Genomic DNA, 21,708 nt, shown 5'->3' with positions numbered 1-21,708 from the left:
CTAACCTATCTCAGCAAACTACACTTTGCTCAAACCACTGCAGCTTTCTGGATTTCAGTTATCTCACCCAGCTGAGGTACACATTAGGCTACTTTCACACTTGCGTTCGGTGCGGATCCGTCTGGTATCTGCACAGACGGATCTGCACCTACAATGCAAACGATGGTATCCGTTCAGAACGGATCCATCTGCATAACAGCTTTTTCCAGATCGGAGTTTTCACATCATGAAAACTCAGATCCGACAGTATATTCTAACACAGAGGTGTTCCCAAAGTGATGGGGACGCTTCAAGTTAGAATATACTAAGAACTGTGTACATAACTTCCTCCTGCTGCCTGGCAGCACCCGATCTCTTACAGGGGGCTGTGATCCGCACAATTAACCCCTCAGGTGCCGCACCTGAGGGGTTAATTGTGCGTATCATAGCCCCCTGTAAGAGATCAGGTGCTGCCAGGCAACAGGAGGCCAGGCCCCCCTCCCTCCCCAGTTTTAAATTCATTGGTGGCCAATGCGGCCCCCCCCCTCCCCAGTATTAAATTCATTGGTGGCTATTGCGGCCCCCCCCCTCCTCAGTATTAAATTCATTGGTGGCCAGTGCGGCCCACCCTCGCTGGGGCTCCGATCGGTTACCATGGCAGTCAGGACGCTACTGCAGTCCTGGCTGCCATGGTTACTTAGCAATTTTAGAAGCATTATACTTACCTGCGCTGTCTGTGGCCGGCCGGTCGCTCCTCTTACTGGTATGTAAAAAGGTCTGTGCGGCGCATTGCTTATAGCACAGACCTGTCACTTATCAGTAGGAGGAGCGCCCGGCCGGCCACAGACAGAGCAGGTAAGTATAGTGCTTCTAAAATCGCTAAGTAACCATAGCAGCCAGGACTGCAGTAGCTTCCTGGCTGCCATGGTAACCGATCGGAGCCCCAGCGATTAAACTGGGACTCCGATCGGAACTCTTCGCTGCTACCAATGATGGGGGGGTGATTTTAATTAGGGGGGAGGAGAGGGGAGGCCGCACTGGCCACCAATGAATTTAATACTGGGGAGGGGGGGCCGCACTGGCCACCAATGAATTTAATACCGGGGAGGGAGGGGGGCCGCACTGGCCACCAATGAATTTAATACTGGGGAGGGAGGGGGGGCCGCACTGGCCACCAATGAATTTAATACTGGGGAGGGAGGGGGGGCCACACTGGCCACCAATGACTTTAAAACTGGGGAGGGAGGGCGGGTCGGCAGCACCTGATCTCTTACAGGGGACTATGATACGCACAATTAACCCCTCAGGTGCGGCACATGAGGGGTTAATTTTGCAGATTACAGCCCCCTGTAAGAGATCGGGTGCTGCCAGGCAGCAAGGGGCAGTCATGTACACAGTTCTTAGTATATTCTAACTTGAAGCGTCCCCATCACTATGGGAACGCCTCTGTGTTAGAATACACTGTCGGATCTGAGTTTTAACAATCTAACTGAAATCCGATGGTATATTCTAACAGAGGCGTTCCCAAGGTGATGGGGACGCTTCAAGTTAAAATATACCATCGGATTGGAGAAAACTCCAATCCGATGGTATATTAATAGGGACTCCTGACTTTACATTGAAAGTCAATGGGGGACGGATCCGCTTGCAATTGCACCATATTGTGTCAACGTCAAACGGATCCGTCCCCATTGACTTGCATTGTAAGTCAGGACGGATCCGTTTGGCTCCGCACGGCCAGGCAGACACCAAAACGCTGCAAGCTGCGTTTTGGTGTCCGCCTCCAGAGCGGAATGGAGGCGGAACGGAGCCAAACTGATGCATTCTGAACGGATCCTTATCCATTCAGAATGCATTGGGGATGAACTGATCAGTTCGGGGCCGCTTGTGAGAGCCCTCAAACGGATCTCACAAGCGGAACCACAAACGCAAGTGTGAAAGTAGCCTTACCACAGTAGATATAGATAGATATAGAGATGTAAATAGATACGGTAACGGCCTCATGCACACGGCCGTGCCGTTTTTTTGGGGGTCCGCAAACAACGGAAGCCGCCCGTGTTGCCTTCCGCAATTTTCGGAATGGAACGGGCGCCGGCAATATAAATGCCTATTCTTGTCCGCAAAGCGGAGCCACGGATGCGGACAGCACACGGAGTGCTGTCCGCATCTTTTGCGGCCACACTGAAGTGAATGGGTCCGCATCCGAGCCGCCAAAACGGCGGCTCGGATGCTGACCCAAACAACGGCCGTGTGCATGAGGCCAAACAATGATAAATATCTCTCGATCTTCACACACATATCATATATACACAAACACACACTCTGTACACATATAAACATATCCACACACATGTATGTATTTTATATATATATCATATTGTGGGAAAAGCAGTAACCTTCATTCAATGCTGGGAATGTAGGATTGCTATCATTATGTTGATATCTCTGTGTAGTTATTTCACTGGAGGACTGATGAGATGACACCTGAGGTGCTTGTTGTCATTATGGCATCACAAGTATTCAGAGATGTCATGCACTTCTGGAGATGCTTGCTGTGATGCATGCTGGGATTTTTACTTTCACTTTGCAGCTGCTCCTCCCGCACATGCTATGCTGAATGTGGTAGAAAAATTATATATACACAGTATATCTGTCATGAGACAAATACCTCTTGGCTTTAGTTATTGTCTGGGGCACTTTATTGTTTTTTATACTTATGGTGGCCAACCCCTTTAATTATCTAGTAAAATGTGCCTATGGAAGAACTTATGTAGATACCTCCATAGGAAAGTCAGTGCTACGAACACAAATGACATAAACATATCATAAGTATGTCACGTCCCTTAGTACGGATAGTTTCACATAAATAAAAATAAAAAACTCAAGTTTATAAGAGGAATTCATGACATCGTACTCGGCAGCAGTTGAATTTGTGGTGGCATGTTGTAATAACATATGTACCTTTCCAGTTCATCGGACAGTTCAGTATAGAGATGTCTTAGTTCCCAGCCATTGTCCCCTTCAAGAGTTAACGGTGACACTGTCCTCAACTTCACCATCGGATCCTCCAGTAAGGAAGACATTTGTCAATGTTTTATACAATTAAACACAACTGAAAGATTAAACAGACGCCAATAATCATATTTATAGAACAGAGCATGCCAGACAGGATTCCCTGGAACTCAGTCTAGCATTCCCTGACAGAAAGTCCCACTTTAACCCTTTAATGATCAGGAATTTTTCAAAAATTTTTGTTTGTTTTTTACTCCCAGCCCTCAAAAAGCCATAACATTTAGATGTTTTCATTCACATAACCCTACAATATATTACAGGCTATAGCTACTAGAGAAGGGGCCGTTGATCCAGGGAGTTATTCTGATTGCCTAATTGGAGTCGGGAAGGAATTTTTCCTCTAAAATGAGATAAATTCTTCTACCTCACGTTTTATTTTTTCCTTTCTCTGGATCAACTTGCAGGATAACAGGCAGAAGTTGATCGACAGATGTCTTTTTCAGTCTTATAAACTGAAGGACAAGATGCACTTTCTAACGTCACCATACACTGTTGCATAAAATGTGGTGGGAAGTGGGAAAAAAATTCCAAGTGGGGTGGAATTATAAAAAAAAATACATTCTGCCACAGTTTTATGGAGTTTCTTTTACACCGTTTCTTATGCGGTAAAACTGACCTGTTATTTTTATTCTCCAAGTCAGTACAATTACGGAGATACCACATATGTATAGTTTTTCTTGTGTTTTAATACAGTTTTTTTTTTTTTTTTTTCGTTTCATCGCCATGTTCTGACCCCTAACTTTTTTGTAGTTACACTACTCACAAAGAGTTACTTGGCTTTCGGGTGAAATTTATGGAAAACGTAAAAAGTTCACGCTACAGTGATAATATATCATGAAAGTAGGGCATTTAAGTAGAAGCATGCATTGGTGATTTCCTCATGTCAAACAATTTATTGAAGCAAAAGCCAACAACAGCTGTGGGTATACCCCTACAAAAATGTCAATGTCTCAATAACTTGTCATATAAGCTTGAGCATCAATTACAGCTTGACAAAGACGTCTCATGCTGTTCCCAAGTCGACTCATTGTTTGCTGAGACATGGCATCCCACTCTTCTTGAAAGGCATCCCTCAGGTCATTGAGGTTATGGGGTACAGAATTACGAGCCTTTACACAGTGACGGTTGATCCCATAGGTTTTCAATGGGATTCAGGTCTGGAGAAAGTGCAGGTCTCTCCATTTGAGGTACCCCAGTCTCCAGCAGCTGTTTCCTGATGATGCAACCTCGATGAGCTGGCGCATTGTCGTCCATGTAGATGAAATTAGGCCTGTGCTGTTCATGCAGAGGCACAATGACTGAATTAATGATGTAATTCAAGTAGCATGAGCTTGTCACTGTACCATTCACCAAGTGTGGGGTGTGGCCAAAGGACATCCACTTCTATGCCTTTCTGTGACTCTTCCAGTCTCTCTGTTGCAACCTGCTGATGGCACTCTGTAACACTCTAAACTCAGTGGCCACTTCCGTCTAAGAACATCCTGCTTGAAGCCTCACAATGGAGAGGTACTGTTGATGTTACTGTTTTTAATTGTTAGATGTCGTCCTGGTCTCATGATGTCAAAATGTGAACAGCATGATGAGGAGGACTGTTTAAATACCAATTATATTTGAACCAGGAAATAAATTGGGCAATTCAGGGATCAAACACTTGTTGTGCATTTTGCTGTTAAGCTCCTTGTTAGAGAATAGCAAATTGTGCAAAAAGTACTGAAACACTGAACAGTTGGACATTCGCAGTCAAATGTTTAGAGAAGGTCATGTTAAGTTCACCTGTAAAGGTTAGAGTGCATTTTAAGTTCATAAAATTTCACCCACAAGCAAATATCCCTAACTTTTTGTGAATAGTGTATGTGTACACAGCTGTGTGAGCGCTCATTTTTTGTAGGGCAATCTGCACTTTTCATTGATGCCATTTTGGTGGGGGGGGGGGGGGTGAAGTGACCAAAAAATTGCAAATCAGCCATTTTGACTTTTTTTCCGTTTTGCCGTTTTATATTTTAATAGTATGGGCATTTTCACACACAACGATGCCCATGATGTGTATTTTTTTTACTGTTTACTTATTTTTATTTACATTTTGCATAAGCATTGGAGTCAATGAGAATTTTACTATGTTCCTATGGAGCCATGCCACAGGCAGGGGCTTGAAAGAAACTAATATGCAGCAGCCTTCTGTCACACAGGAGGACAGGGGCTGCCGCATACATGCTCCGTCTCCCCTGATCCCCGCCAAGGGGAGCAAGAGCACACCCGGAAGTACACGATTCCAGGTTTTAGGGCATCCAGATGCCGTGGTCACATTTGACCACGGCATCTGAAGGGTTAAAAGTTCACAACCGGTGGTAATGTAATAGTGCCGGGTGTCTGCTGTATAAGCATCCGGCAGCTATTGCACCCACTGCCTGCACCAGCAGCTGCCATTTTGAAATGCCTGGCCGCTGACGTAAATTTACATTGGGTGGTTGGAAAAGGGTTAAATTGAAGGAATGATCTGTTTACCCTCAGCATATTCAAAAATGCTTAGCATAGGATGGCCGGAATATTTTACATGCCTGAGCAATGTGATGATTTTTGCCCTCACATCGGTAGTCTATGATAGTGGGTTTTCCAGGGGTTTCTTTGTGGTAAAGGTCACTGGCCTACAGCAAATTACTCCCACTGACAGCAGTTGTATATAGCTGTATAGCTGTCTTTGTGGGCAAATCACCTTCTTTTTTAATTTGAAAACTAGGAAAGCAATACAAGATCAACAAAAGTGGTTTATGCAATACTAAATACTTCAGTCCAACTGCTTCAACAGGCCAAAAAACCTATGCCATGTAGCTCACCCTAAAGAGAGGAGAATAGAATGGCGCAATGTAGTAGTTGTAGGTAAGGAAATATTTCTAAGTCCACCATTACTGTTATAATGTATACTACTGTAGGATAGCTTTAAAAGCAGCATATACTGTATCAACTTACAGAGATTCTTGCTCGAAGTCCCTTTATCCATAAGAGTTTACTGATAGTGGGAGTCACATTCAAATGCAAAGGTGGATTGCTTGCCATTGTTTGGTACATGTCTTTCACCTGTCTGAGTTCTTCTAGAAACATATTAAGTAAGCAGTGATCTTTATCCTTTAGATGATCCTGAAAAATATAAAAAAAAAGAGATTATTCTGATGAAATTTCTGTCAAATATACCGTATTTTGTATGGGTCTTTTTATCAAATAATTACTATTAACGAAACCTCTTCTGAACGGACAATATAAATCAAGCTGTACACATATATATTTTCATGTCAGAGAAGCTATGAAATGCAGCATAGCTACCGTACATAGCAGGACAAGCACTTCCAAATAAGCAATGGAAACACAGTAATTGAATATCAAGTTATAAGCCTTACCTTAACAACATCTCTTCTGGTGACTCCTTCAAACACCTCCAGCAGCTTAAGCTGGGAAGCCATAGTAGGACACTGATCAAGACTATTTCTAAGAATATTTCCAAGCTGATGTTCCAGGCTCTGTAGAAAGAAGAATGAACACAATTATACCACATTTGCCAGAGGGCCAATTTATAATGTGACCGAAAACTATGCTGGTTAAAAATGTAAATCATTGCATTTATTTCTGGCTCCAATTCATATTGCTGGCATTATATTTACAGTACTTTGATTCTGTAACCTTTGTTTTTTGGAACAGGCTACCATGATGTTGGTGTACATTTACTGCACACTAATATTATGAAAGCAAGCCTATCCAAGACGAATAAGCTTACATTAGTAGAATAAAATGTGACATACCTTTATTGTAGTTCTCAAGTCAAAAAATGCTTTCTGAAAAGTACTGTTTTTACCAGCAGTTAAAACATCTGTAACTTGATTCATAAAAGATTCTTTGGCCTGGCAATATGAGCTCCAGATTTCTTGTACCATGGCATCATAACTTGGGGTTCCTGCACCCCCTATCACAGCTACATCACTTAAAGCCTCAAAATGTTTCATTGTCTCCACCACATCAAGAACATCATTGCACCTAGAAGGAAATACACAAAAATAACAGAAGCACATTACTCTACAGTCATCACATATGCCCTAAGGGAAACAAATCTTCTTTCATACATCGATTTGAAACATCTCAAACACTAATCTAATATATCTATCAAAAGGTAGTACGTGGTTCTCTTGAACATTGTTCAACCACATGCCTAGAAAAAATGGTGAATTTGGTGAATGGTTAAATTGGTAAATGTCTTAATAGCCATTTAATTCTGGTCTTGCTCAAAGCTGAGGGTTTGCTAAATTTATACCTAATTTAGGCAGTTCTGGGTTAAATGGTTTGTTCAGCTTTAGCAGCCTTTCTGCCCTCCATCCCCCACCTCGCCAGACCAGCAGAGGGAAGCATACTTACCTGTTCCCCACCACTGAGTTACCGCTCCTTTGGCCCATCACTGCGGTTTTAGGGGGCACATCACCACTGTTGGCAGTCACTGGCTGCAGCGGCACATATGATCCCCGTCCGTACCAGAAGTTGACAAACGGGGACCAAAGCGATGAGATTGCAACAAAACCAAGGTCAAGCAAGGTTGGGGGGGGGCAGATAGAAAGGCTGCCAAACCTGGAAAACCCCTTTAAGTAAATCAGCAGCACAAAACTCTCTTCTGCCCCGACAGTGTGGTTAGAATGTATCACAAAACGGTGAGAAATATAAAGGTACCCATAAACAGAAGAGTAAAGTCGGCCAAATCTGTCAATTTCAGTTGGTCTAGTAGACTATCTAAAGTGTATGAGGGTGTGTTGACTCCCCATCGAGACAGGATGCATGTACGTTAAGCAGAGCCGAGGAGGCATGAGTATGGGGAATACGGAAAGAAGCATTTGACCGACAACTTTATGACTGTTGGGGCTTTCACCTATTATAAGTAACCAAGTAAATAAGAATGCCCTCAACGATGGCCACAAATATCTTGAAAATGGTGGGGCTGAAAGTCTATTAGAAACTTGCAGAATTTGTATGTGTACAGTGACTAACATATTTGCATAAAAGTCTCTTTAGGCTTCCTTCACATAGGCATATTTGGTCAGTATTTTGCAATATTAACAAGTTAACGATTGGTTCCAAAAGAAAGTATAAGTGTTAATACTGATGCATTGGTTTGTCATAAATTGATAACAGGTCTACGTGGACAGGTTCAGCATTGCTAGTAATTAACGTCCATTGCAACACGAGAAAGTATAAGTGAAATATGAAAAACACAATTATGAACAGTCGAGTACTGCAGAAGATATATACTATAATGTGTATAAATGCTATATACCAGATGTATGAACATAACATTGACAATAAAACGAATTTCAAACTCCTTCAGATTAAACATATTTTCAGAGAAGAAGCAGCACTCCAATATCTTGAAAAAAATAACAATTTATTCACCCAACGAACAACTCTTCATTAGGTGAATAAATCACTGGACTTTATCAAGATATTGGAGTGCTGCTTCTTCACTGGAGATATGTTTAATCTGAAGGAGTTTGCAATTCGCCCTTCTGAGGCTTGCACCCCACTTTAATTGCTGCTCCTGTAGCAATACAGTAAAACATTATCATTGTTAGAATTCCTGTATGATCACGATATTACCGTTCCATAAACATGTTCATATTCTGAAAACAGGGAGCATTGTGCAGAGGCCAGGGAGAATCTCTCCAAACAGAGTCATCATTTTCCAGCTTCTTATCATCAGAGAATTGGTCGCCTCCATACACCCATGGAGTTGGAACTTCATACATCTTAACGCTCTGAGATGCTTCCACTGACTTTTTGTTTCTGTGGCAAATACAATTACTTCAGTATAATTATTTAATCTCATGATACAGGGTCTTAAAGACCAGTTCAATCAAAGTTATACAATTATCAATATGTCTTACTTCTTCTCTGATAATCAGAGAAAACAAGCTTTCATGCATGTCAAAATTTAAAGGGAGCTTGTCACCATGAAAATGCAGTGTAGCCTACAGGGAGCGGTGTAATTTATACATTGAAATTTCTGCTCATTCTTGGCCTTGAAGTCAAGGATTCGGTCCTGTTAGTGATGACGGCCTTCCCTCTATGACTGTGTATACAGAGATAGCAGTCAGTCACTCATAGGACCGAATCCTTGACTTCAAAGCCCAGAATCAGCAGGAATTTAAATGAATAAATGACAGGTTATACTGAATCTTTTCCTACACAACTATATATTAATATATATATTTTCCCACAGAACTATATACAGCAGCTAATGCTGCTCTATAACTTGCTGCCTGCAGATTGCACTGCATTTCATGGTGACTGGTTCCCTTTAAGGTGTTTTGCCCAGCTAAGCTTGGGCAAAACAATTATGCAAAGCCTACCAAAATGTTGTCAATCTCATCTCAGGCAAGACTATCAAGTGACTAAAATGTTTTGGATACATAATCTATATAAATGTTTTACTATACTTGTTTAGAGAAGCAATTTCCTCCATCTTCTTCACATTGATTTCATCAGCCTTAATTTTTACATCAAGATAATTTCCGCGGAAAGTTGCACAGATTTTTAAAGCTTCCTTAAGCAAACTGTAAGCCTATAAAAATAAAATAAATAAAAACATTAAATGTTATGCAAAGAAAACAAAATTCTTGCAAGACTGGTACAGGAGAAGCTGCCTATGGGCAGAAAGCTACACAATCAGCCTAAGGGCTCATGCACACGAACGTATTTTCTTTCCGCTTCCGTTCCGTTTTTGTTGCGGACCATATGCAAAACCATTCACTTCAATGGGTCTGAAAAAACAACGGAAGATGGAGGAAAGTGTGCATTCCGTTTCCGTATTTCCGTTCTGCAATAAAGCAGTGCATGAACTATTATTGTCCGCAAATCAGGGTCCGAGGCCCCATTTAAGTTAATGGGTCTGCAAAAAATACGGAACGCACACGGAACACATCCATATGTCATCTGTATTTTATCCATATTTTGCAGATCCATATTGTAGAAATGCTATGCCCAGCCCATATTGCTCATGTGTTTGGTGATTAATAAGTTACTGTTTCCGTTCTGCAAAAAACGGATCAAATACGGAAACCATATGGATATGTTTTGTGCAATAACAAAACGGAAGAGGACTTAAATCAGAGAAAAAAAAAACTCTGATGCAGAACAACGGATCCGTGAAAAATGGACAGCAAAACAACAACGGTCGTGTGCATGAGCCCTAAGGGTACATTCACACGACCGTATGTGTTTTGCGGTCCTCAAATTGTGGATCCACAAGACACGGATACCGCTGCATTTTGCGGAACGAAATGGCCAGCCCAATGATAGAAATGATTATTCTTGTCCGCAATTACAGACAAAAATAGGACATGCTCTATCTTTTTTGTGGGGCCACGGAACAGATGTACGGCTGCAGGCGGTGTGCTGTCCGCACCTTTTGCAGACCCATTGAAATTAACGTGTCAACATCTGTTTCACAAAATTGCAGAACAGATGCGGACACATAAATACAGTGTGTACAGGAAAATGGGCCACAGCACTCTATTCGTAAAATGGCAAGGGTGGGTGCACGTCCAGGTTGTGTTCTAAAGCTCCACCTCCAGTACACTCACCAGTGCTAACCAATGCTCCGGTTCCCAGACCTCGTTCTGGTGACTGGGCCCACCCACCACCTGGACCACATGACCCCCTATCTACCTACCATAGGTCATTAAGGAGTATTAAAGATGGCGCGTCCCACATGTAATCAAGCGCCGGCTGTATACACAGTGTGGTCCTCAGAGTGGTAAGTTACTTATCTTAACTTAAATGTACGGCAGTCTACTTTGCTCCCTTATCCTAGTCCTCCCATTCCACTTACCTCTAGAAGTCTCTTCTATATCTTGAGGTTTAATTATGCACTCCTAGGAGTTTCACTTTTGTGTCTTTCCTATATACCGATTCATGTTGTCTCAGCCTTGTTGGATGGTGTGGCGCTTGGGGCTAACTTGTGGCGGTTTTCTGCCACAGGTGTGCCCTGACCGCCCCGCCTGCCAATATGAGCTTTTATATGTACTTATATGTCTTGCTGTCTTTGCAGAAAGTATATATATTATTGTCACAATATATGTTGGATGGTGTGGTGCTTGGGACTAACTTGTGGCGGTTCTCTGCCGCAGGTGTGCCCTGACCGCCCCGCCTGCCAATATGAGCTTTTATATGTACTTACAGACGTGGACAAAATTGTTGGTACCCTTTGGTCAATGAAAGAAAAAGTCACAATGGTCACAGAAATAACTTTAATCTGACAAAAGTAATAATAAATTAAAATTCTATAAATGTTAACCAATGAAAGTCAGACATTGTTTTTCAACCATGCTTCAACAGAATTATGTAAAAAAATAAACTCATGAAACAGGCATGGACAAAAATGATGGTACCCCTAGAAAACACAGAACATAATGTGACCAAAGGGACATGTTAATTCAAGGTGTGTCCACTAATTAGCATCACAGGTGTCTACAACCTTGTAATCAGCCATTGGGCCTATATATATGGCTCCAGGTAATCACTGTGTTGTTTGGTGATATGGTGTGTACCACACTCGACATGGACCAGAGGAAGCAAAGGAAAGAGCTGTCTCAAGAGATCAGAAAGAAAATTATAGACAAGCATGTTAAAGGTAAAGGCTATAAGACCATCTCCAAGCAACTAGATGTTCCTGTGAGTACAGTTGCACATATTATTCATAAGTTTAAGATCCATGGGACTGTAGCCAACCTCCCTGGACGTGGCCGCAGGAGGAAAATTGATGACAAATCTAAGAGACGGATAATCCGAATGGTAACAAAAGAGCCTAGAAAGACTTCTAAAGAGATTCAAGGTGAACTTCATGCTCAAGGAACATCAGTGTCAGATCGCACCATCCGTCGTTGTTTGAGCCAAAGTGGACTACATGGGAGACGACCAAGGAGGACACCATTGTTGAAAACGAATCATAAAAAAGCAAGACTGGAATATGCCAAACTACATGTTGACAAGCCACAAAGCTTCTGGGAGAATGTCCTGTGGACAGATGAGACAAAAATCGAAGTTTTTGCCAAGGCACATCAGCTGTATGTTCACAGACGAAAAAATGAAGCATATCAAGAAAAGAACACTGTCCCTACTGTGAAACATGGAGGAGGCTCTGTTATGTTCTGGGGCTGCTTTGCTGCGTCTGGCACAGGGTGTCTTGAATCTGTGCAGGGTACAATGAAATCTCAAGACTATCAAGGAATTCTAGAGAGAAATGTACTAGCCAGTGTCAGAAAGCTTGGTCTCAGTCGCAGGTCATGGGTCTTGCAACAGGACAATGACCCAAAACACACCGCTAAAAACACCCAAGAATGGCTAAGAGGAAAAAATTGGACTATTCTAAAGTGGCCTTCTATGAGCCCTGACCTCAATCCTATTGAGCATCTTTGGAAGGAGCTGAAACATGCAGTCTGGAAAAGGCACCCTTCAAACCGGACACAACTGGAGCAGTTTGCTCATGAGGAGTGGGCCAAAATACCTGCTGAGAGGTGCAGATGTCTCATTGACAGTTACAGGAAGCGTTTGATTGCAGTGATTGCCTCAAAAGGTTGCGCAACAAAATATTAAGTTAGGGGTACCATCATTTTTGTCCATGCCTGTTTCATGAGTTTATTTTTTTACATAATTCTGTTGAAGCATGGTTGAAAAACAATGTCTGACTTTCATTGGTTAACATTTATAGAATTTTAATTTATTATTACTTTTGTCAGATTAAAGTTATTTCTGTGACCATTGTGACTTTTTCTTTCATTGACCAAAGGGTACCAACAATTTTGTCCACGTCTGTATATGTCTTGCTGTCTTTGCAGAAAGTATATATATTATTGTCACAATATATGTTGGATGGTGTGGTGCTTGGGACTAACTTGTGGCGGTTCTCTGCCGCAGGTGTGCCCTGAACGCCCCGCCTGCCAATATGAGCTTTTATATGTACTTATATGACTTGCTGTCCTCGCAGAAAGTATATGTATTATTGTCACAATATATGTTGGATGGTGTGGTGCTTGGGACTAACTTGTGACCGTTCTCTGCCGCAGGTGTGCCCTGACTACCCCGCCTGCCAATACGAATATTTATATGTATTTATATAGCTTGCTGCCTTTACAGGTAGTTTATATATCATTGCCTTGATATATGTCCCTATGTGCTGGTGTACCCTGGGGCCATATGATCTTCCCTGGCCACAGTTTACACCACACATTAGCAATTATGTACTCAGCAACGCCTCTGCATATGTGACTGTAACATTATCATATGTATTCTCAATTTGAATTTTTCTTTCTGTATATTATAATTTTTTCTTTCTGTACATTATGTCTTGTCAGCCTGATGAAGGGCGGTTATTAAGCCTGAAACGTTGCAACTGACATACCACCTATTCCGGCTGAAATAACATGAAATAAAATCATTATCTTTCACTACCTAAGGAGTGCTGTCCTAATATTTGTGACATAAATACAGTGTGAATGCACCCTAATTCACATTATATCTGCACCTTATAGATCCAACCAACAAATACCATTTACCTTATCTTAAAAGTGCAAGTAAATATTAAAGTTAGTATTATACAGTAGTTACAAAATATCGATAAAGTTGTCCACAGCTATCCAACATGACAAGAATGAAATGATATTAGTGTCTAGTATAAAATGTGGTGTAACGATAGATTTACTATGACAGGTTTTCAGGTAGCTTTTATAATAAATGTGTAGTGGCAGGTTTGACCTTATCAGAATAAAACTTGCATAAGCTTTTAAGATTTAGAGGGTATTTTAAGAACCTAGAGAAGATGTGGTGTGTATCATTTATTCTACTTCTTAGCATCTGGATAGTTCTCTAATACTTACTGATACTGAATGACAAGGAATGCTTTAATCAAAAATATGATAGATGACAGATAGATAGATAGATAGATAGATAGATAATTAGACAGTGTAAGGGATCATCTCTTTTCAGGGGATCACACTCATAGATATCTCGCCAGACAACGGATTTTCATGCCCAAACTGTGCATTAATTTTGGCACTATTCTCATATAGGATAGTCCAGTTATACATCACTGGGTGGGGTGAGGTTCCCCCACCGCCAACCCCTTAAACACAAATAAACTCCTGCCCGTCTAGGCACTACCTAAACAAAATATGTCCCTACCTCACTCGTAGAGCACAGTTCACACATGAACATCATATGCGGCTTCCCTCAGCCAACATCAATCCAGCAGCCTCAAGGCTGTGGCAATTCCAGTTCCTTTTGGGGGATTGTGGTCCAGTAGTCCTCCTGACTCTGACCTAGTGATCCTTTTTCCGCAGGCGTCACTGCGTCCCCCAGACTTCAGGCTAAACGCTAGCCTTGTGGTCTCTCAGCCTTGCTAGCCGAGACCACACACCCAGAGTCTCAGCAGGACTCTACTTCACAAACACTCTTTCTCTCCCTCCTCAGACTGACACACTGGGAGGTGCTTTATGTTGGCCTGATTACAGCAGGCCTCACCTGCGATCACCTCAGGTGAGAGGAAAACATGCCCTAGAATGAGCGGGTAGATTGGGAGGTCCCACTGCCAAACCTACCATCCCAATCCAATAAAATCCAGCCCTGAACAAATAAAGAAAATAGCTTCAGCAACTAGGTTTGCTGAAGCCAGCGCCATCTTCATGGACTTTACTTATCTCACCTAGGTGACATATACACCCCTCCCAGGGCTTCACAGTACACATCACTATTCACATTGCCACAATAGATATAGACAAAACATATAAATACGGTAGATAGACACTTACCTGAGGACTGTCTAATATATTAGTTCCCAAGAGGCACTTTGCTATCTCACTCACTTCATTAGACATTAGCCTGAGAAGATTTGCAAATACCTTGGGTTGATGATAATATCTGTAGTACAGAAGGAAATAGAATGAAAATCATTTATCATAAAAAGAAGGTTAAATTAGATAAAGGTAAAATGAAGTGTTCACATACACATATGTGGGCCCCATGGTGTAGACGTTAGGTGTCTTTTTTAAAACACAATTGTACATTCAGTTTCTATTCAATAAGAGTATATCAATCTAAACCACTGTATGTTAACAGACACTGTGTGTCAGAATCTACACCATAAATAGGGAATAGGAAAGTCTTATTTTACCAAGATAAAAAGTGATCACAAAGTATTAAAAAATAACTTTCAGACAAGCAGACTGAGTTTCTATGCCAATTTTTAATTCTTTCTGCAAGATGTCCATAATTAGGCTACATGCACATGGCCGTATCTGTTTTGTGGTCCACAATCCAATATGATCCACAAAATACGGATACTTATGTTTTGCAATCTGCATTTTTCTCAGTCGCATTATTAGAAATGGTTATTCTTGTCCAAAAAGTGGACAAGAATAGGACATGTTCTATAGACATCAAGATGCTGTCCTTTTTTTTAATTTTTTTGCGGACCGTTAGAAATCAATGGACCCGTGTTTTACAAATAAAATACACAGATTCAAAATACGGTCATGTGCATGAGATCTTAGAAAAATAGTAGAAGGGGGCTGAAGACAACACAGATTTTTTTTAAATGATACACCTATATATGGCAACAATACTATTATATAATAACAAATACAATGCCTCAGAGACATGGTTTTTGATCCATGTAAAGACAAGTTAGTTACCTCAGTGATGAAGAAAATACTCACAAATATTATATGAGTAGTTTGAAACAGTAAAACACCCCGAAATAAACACTGCAGCACTACCCATAAAATGACAATACCTTGAATGTATCCAAACCAAGTATAAATTATGTAAGATTAGAAAGAAGCATTTCTTCTTCTCTTTGGGAGTCTCGGCAGACTTCAGCTCATCGTAACAATGAGTTAGGGTTTTCAAAAATGTCAAATTTTCTGTTGCTTCATAATGTGCCTAACATAAATATAAATTAGACAGTTATAAAAAAAACATCATGTACTGTATGCATTGTAAAGTAGGACCAATCAACAAAAGGCATCATATACAGTATATACCAGCAGTGGTGAACCTGCCACATTATGGGAGCCTTAGTTACGGCCTACTGACACATGCACATATCATTGAATCACATGTACCACCATATATGTATTAGCAGAAGGACCCGGCTTCTCATGGGTATATTTCATTGAATGTTTGTGTGTGTCGTTAAAAGATATCGACAGTATCTACTATAACAGTGACATCTACAGTACCCTGCTACTTTAACAGTGACCTTCACAGTACCCAGTCTTGTTAAGTGATTTCCAGAATAACCCGTCCCCTTAACAGTGACCTCTGCAGAGCTCTGTTTCCTTAAAATGTGACCCCCATAACACCCTGACCTCTACAGAACCCCGCCCCTTAACAATGACCTCTATAGCATACTGTCCCCTTAACTGTGACCTCCACAGTTCCCTGTCCCCTTAACAGAGACCTCGACAGCGCCCGCCCCTTTAACAGTGACCTCCACAGCAGCCCGCCCTTTTAATAGTGACCTCCACAGCGGCCGCCCCTTTATTAGTGACCTCCACAGTACCCCATCTCCTTAACAGTGATTTCCATAACACCCCATCCTCTTAACAATGGCCTCTACAGCAATCTGCCCTTAACACTAACCTCCATAGCGGACCATCCCCTTAACTGTGACCTCCACAGCAGCCTGCCCCTAGGGTGGCCAGAGGTCCGGTTTTAGGCCGGACAGTCCGGCTTTCAGACTCCCTGTCCTCCGTCCGGCGCAGGGCCTGGACGGACACAGGGATGTTCTTTTGAACAGCTCACTCGCAGACAGCAGCACTGTGCTGTCTGAGCGTGAGCTGCAGGGAGAAAGTCACCCTCCATCCCACCCCTGCAGCTGACAGAAGTTGATTTTTACCTTAATTTTTTTAAATCCCTGTTGGTGGCAAAGTGGGAGGGGGCATGGCTTAGCGGGACCTAGGGTCAGGGTTTTTAAGTCCATCTTTTGAGGGTGGCCACCCTACCTGCCCTCTGAACTGTGACCTCCACAGCACTCTGCTCCCTTAACAGTGTCATCCACAGCGCCCTGACCCTTTAAATCTGACCTGCAGCAGTGAAGAAAAATGTCTGGGTTGTTATGGAAACCTGGTGTAAAACTGTGTGTATGTGGTGACTAAGGACCTACGAGCTTCTATTGGCTGATAAGGAACATGTGTCCGTGTGTATGGCAGTTGGGATATGAAGAGAAAGACCTGCAGGCTTTTATTGGCTAATGTGTGTCATATTTGCATTTTTCGGGGGAATATCTCAGGAACGCTATGTGCTAGATAGCTGAGACCCGGTCTAAAGCCTTCCTGTACACAAGTCAAATTTCGTGACTGTAAATGCAACGGTGAGGATTCCTTAAGCAGACATACATACATACTGTAGGAAGGCGCATGGGTCCGTCATTGACGAGTATTTTCAGGTGTCAGCGGCAGCTAATGCTGATTGACACTTGGCTATTTTAGTAGCATTGCAGCATTTCAGCTCTTTCAATGGAGCCTTTGTCAATGGAGCCTTGACAAAGGCTCCATTGAGAGAGCTGAAATGCTGCATTGCTGTTGGGTGTAATAAAATTCACCTTTTTTCACCACAAGACCAGAGAGCTGCCCTCATTTCATCGATTATTTATATATATATAGATACATAAGTCTAGTCACAATATTATGACCACCAGCTAATGCCTAGAATAACCGCTGTGTGCGGCACGAACAGCAGCTAGATGGGCTGGGAATGACTCATTAAGGTCCTGGTAGGTTGTCACAGGTATCTGGAGCCATCCTGACTGCAGTGCATCCCACAGCTGTTGGAGGGTGCGTGGGGTAGGATCCATAGAGCAATCACGACGATCAAGGTGGTATCACAGATACTCAATTGGGTTCAAGTCTGGGAAATTATTGGGCCAGATTAGTACTTGAAAGTATTACAACCAATGTTGGACATTGCTAGCCATGTGACATGTTGCATTGTCTAGCTAAAAGATTCCATCCGCCCCAGGAAAGTCAATCAGTATGTATGGGTTTACATGAGCCACAAAAATGGATTCATACCCAAATCAGTTGAAAGTGCCTTCCACGTGAATGAGTGGGCTCAGAGAATGCTATGAAAACATTTCACAGACCATAAGGCTGCACCTACCGGCTTGTGTTCCTCCAGCAATGGTTGCAGGATGTCTCTCACCTGAAAAACTGGTGAAAATGCAAGCCTTTTCTATTTTGTTAGCTGAGGTGCAGTGACCATCACTGAACTGTTGTTTTAGACACACATATGATAGCCCCCTTGCTCATTTTGGCAGTGAGCTGCTCCACTGTAGAGTGTCACTCCACCGTTGTGCCCATTCTTAGCCGACGTCCACCTCTCACATCAATGGCACGTGGTGATCTGCAGTTTCCATGTCGCTTATTCACAATGGTGCCATTTGTCCACTCACAATACACTTTCGCCACAGTAGCATGAGAACAGTTAACAAACTGCACAGTTTCAGAAATATTGCCACCCTTCGCCTAAAAGCCAATAATCATCTCTTTTTGCAACGCTAATAAATTGCCGCTTTTAGCCATGAGAGGAAGGAGGGATATGTGTGCACGCAGCCTATCGCACACATTATATACCCACCAGGCCAGCTCAAGACACCTGACTTCCTTTATGAGCTACATGCTTCCGCCTTCTAAAGTAGAAGTGCTAATAACAATGTGACTCGACTGTGTATACATATACCATTTACATATCTCTGTACTGTAATGAAGGGGGATTGCAGATCTCTGCTAGAGATAGGGTTGAAATACCTTAACACTTACAGAAGATTATATTAATGCAATATAGATAAATATGCACTAAGTGTAAACTAATGATATTGAAGAAGTTTAACACAAAAATAAAACAGATCAAAGCTTATCTTCGCCTTAAAGGGTTTGTCTACTTTTTTATTTCGATGAACTATCCTCAGGTTAGATGATCAATATCGGATCGGCGGGTCGACCACAGGCACTCTCACTGATCAGATGTTTGAAGAGAAAGTAGAGCTTGTACAAGCGCTGTCTTCTCTACATAGTTAACCTGCTCACTGTTGGAACTGCATCAGTGAGAAGGCGTAACTATAACCTTGCCATCCGATTCACTTCAATAGGACGGCTCCTTCCTTTACAAAAAAGAAAAGCATACAACCCCTTAAATCTGGTGGCAGAAAAATATATATTTACCACACAGTCAACGCACACATCCATTGATCTGTGTAAATAAGACATTGTATAACTCTGTAACACAATTCAACATTTTATGAAAGACAGAAGAGCTTTCAGGGCAGCAAAGTGTGCACACGAAACAAAGGACACAGGAGGCAGTCTATGGTATGAGACTATATGGTCTATGGTATAAGACTATATATATGGTATTGCATTTTGTTAAAAATTCTAATAACCACCTTTCTCCATTTTAAAAATAAATAGGTAATAAAAAATAGACATCATTGGTATCACTGAGCCCAAAAATGTCTAAACTTTTACAACATAAACTTATTTACCCTATATGGTGAACGGTGTAGCATGAAAAAAAAATGGCTGAATCAGCATTTTTGGTCACATCGCCTTCCAAAAGAATTCACTTAAAAGTGATCGACACTTCATACATATCCCCAAAATGGTATCAATATAAACTGCAGATTATCATGCAAAAAATAAGCCCTCATACAGCTGTAGACTTACAGGTGAAACTTGAAAAATTAGAATATCATGCAAAAGTCCATTTATTTCAGTAATGCTAATTAAAAGGAACTTGTTCCGCAAAAGACAAGCTCTGATTTGGCCATGTGAACAGAAAAACAAAATAGCTATTGCTCCTGGAAGGCAGGGAGTAAAAAACAAAATTGAAACTATGGAAAATGGCTGTGCTAGGAAGGGGTAAATGTGTCAAATCACAGAAAATAAGTAAAAATGCATATTAAAATTTAAGGGGGCACTTCCATTAGAAAGGAGTATTTTTTGTAGAAAACACATTTTTTTAGAACTTTGTGTGCTTTTCCTTTAATCAGTACTAAATATTGTCCTTCTATAGCAGTCCACACAAATGATAAGATTTCCTATATAGATAGGTAATCGATTGTTAGACTACTGTTGCTGTGAGGGGAAGATGTTAAGTGTAATTCATGATAATAGTAGGTGAGGAATTGGCAGTATGATAGCTTTTCTGTTCTTTTCTGTTCTCCAAGATGCCCACAGGAAAGCATTGCACTTTTCAGTGTAATGTGTGATGCTCTATTTGAGTCACTACAATGGGTCTTCTCTGGTAGCATTGAGACTGTAATTAACCCTTTCATGACTGGGCGATTTTTCATTTTTCTTGGTTTTCGTTTTTTACTACCAGCCCTCCCAAAGCCATAACTTTTTGATTTTTCTATTCATATAGCTGTATGAGGGTTTGTTTTACGTGAGACAAGATGCCCTTTCTAACTGCACTATTGACGGTTGCATACAATGTGGTTGGAAAGTGGAAATAAAATATATAAATGGGGTACAATTGGTTAAAAAAACACAATTCCATTTGGGGTTTTGTTTTTATGATGTTCCCTATATCATAAAACTGACCAGTTAGTTTCATTCTCCAGGTCAGTACGAATCCGGAGATACCACATATGTATACTATTTATTGCGTTTATATACTGATAAAAAAATAAAAACCTTGAAAAGAATATATTTTTTCCATATTCTCCATATTCTGACCCCTATAACTTTTTTGTATTTATGTATGCGGAGCTATGTTAAGACTCATTTTTTGCTGGGCGATCTGTACTTTTCAGTGATACCATTTTGGGGAGTGTGTGACATTTTGATCACTTTTTATTTAATTTTATGTGGGAGGAGAAGCGACCAAAAACGACGAATCTGCCATTTTGACTTTTGGGTATGGGTTTACATTTTTTATATTTTAAGCTTGTAAGCCTGTCCTTGCCTGAACAAGCGCTAGACCCCAAAAAGAAAAATGATACTCCTAGAAGGCACAACTAGTTGTTTAGGAGGAAACAAATCCCATGAAGTTAGGATGCTTGTACTTACTTTCTTCACATCCTGAGTCACCGATGTAATGGATTTTCCATACATACTTTTTGCCTGCTCCAGATGGCAGACGATTTCTTTGGCTTCAGCAGAATTTAACTGCATTTTGATAGATTCTAGGTTGTGAATATGAACTTCCCACATTTCTTTTTCATGGTAAATCCCTGCAAATACCCCCTTGGACTTGATCTCTGCAAGGGGGTCATGTTTAAGTACAACCTGTTTAAAATATATGAATACATATTCTTGTCAGAAGACTGCAGTAGTTTGTCATTTTTAACTAGACCATGCATTCTGGTTAAATCCCATCCCAATGCTGTCAAAATGAACAATTGTATAGGCATATGCAGATGTCAGCCATAATTCCATGAACATGCCCTAGAAATCTCCTCATCTACATCAGTAGCTTATTGTAAAATGACGGGATTCAATGCTACAAATATAGTCATTATTCTGAATTCACAGGAAGCAAATGTAAAATCGTAAGGGTCAGAATATATTTATCTTTCTGGCAGCTCCTGGCAAACCTCTGGATCTCTGGTAACTAAGTTCATAAATTATACAACTA

At 41.3% G+C, this 21,708-nt stretch overlaps 1 protein-coding gene across 1 annotated transcript in view; it reads right to left on the bottom strand.

Annotated features, from left to right (window-relative positions):
- LOC122931526 (dynein beta chain, flagellar outer arm-like) overlaps positions 1-21,708 on the bottom strand; it is a 466,905-nt gene that overhangs the window by 430,436 nt on the left and 14,761 nt on the right. Inside the window, exons 6-14 of the mRNA XM_044285594.1 lie at positions 21,141-21,359; positions 15,863-16,011; positions 14,880-14,988; positions 9,513-9,637; positions 8,674-8,859; positions 6,840-7,071; positions 6,441-6,560; positions 6,016-6,183; positions 2,941-3,044 (exon numbers count right to left, since the gene is read on the bottom strand). Of these exons, the coding sequence (XP_044141529.1) occupies positions 2,941-3,044; positions 6,016-6,183; positions 6,441-6,560; positions 6,840-7,071; positions 8,674-8,859; positions 9,513-9,637; positions 14,880-14,988; positions 15,863-16,011; positions 21,141-21,359 (1,412 nt within the window). The remainder of the gene's footprint in view (positions 1-2,940; positions 3,045-6,015; positions 6,184-6,440; positions 6,561-6,839; positions 7,072-8,673; positions 8,860-9,512; positions 9,638-14,879; positions 14,989-15,862; positions 16,012-21,140; positions 21,360-21,708) is intronic.

The sequence above is a fragment of the Bufo gargarizans genome, chromosome 3 (genome assembly GCF_014858855.1).
Source record: "Bufo gargarizans isolate SCDJY-AF-19 chromosome 3, ASM1485885v1, whole genome shotgun sequence".
NCBI classification, from domain to species: Eukaryota; Metazoa; Chordata; class Amphibia; order Anura; family Bufonidae; genus Bufo; species Bufo gargarizans.
The sequence above is the reverse complement of the archived record's forward strand: the minus strand, read 5'-3'. Positions and strand labels throughout refer to the sequence as shown.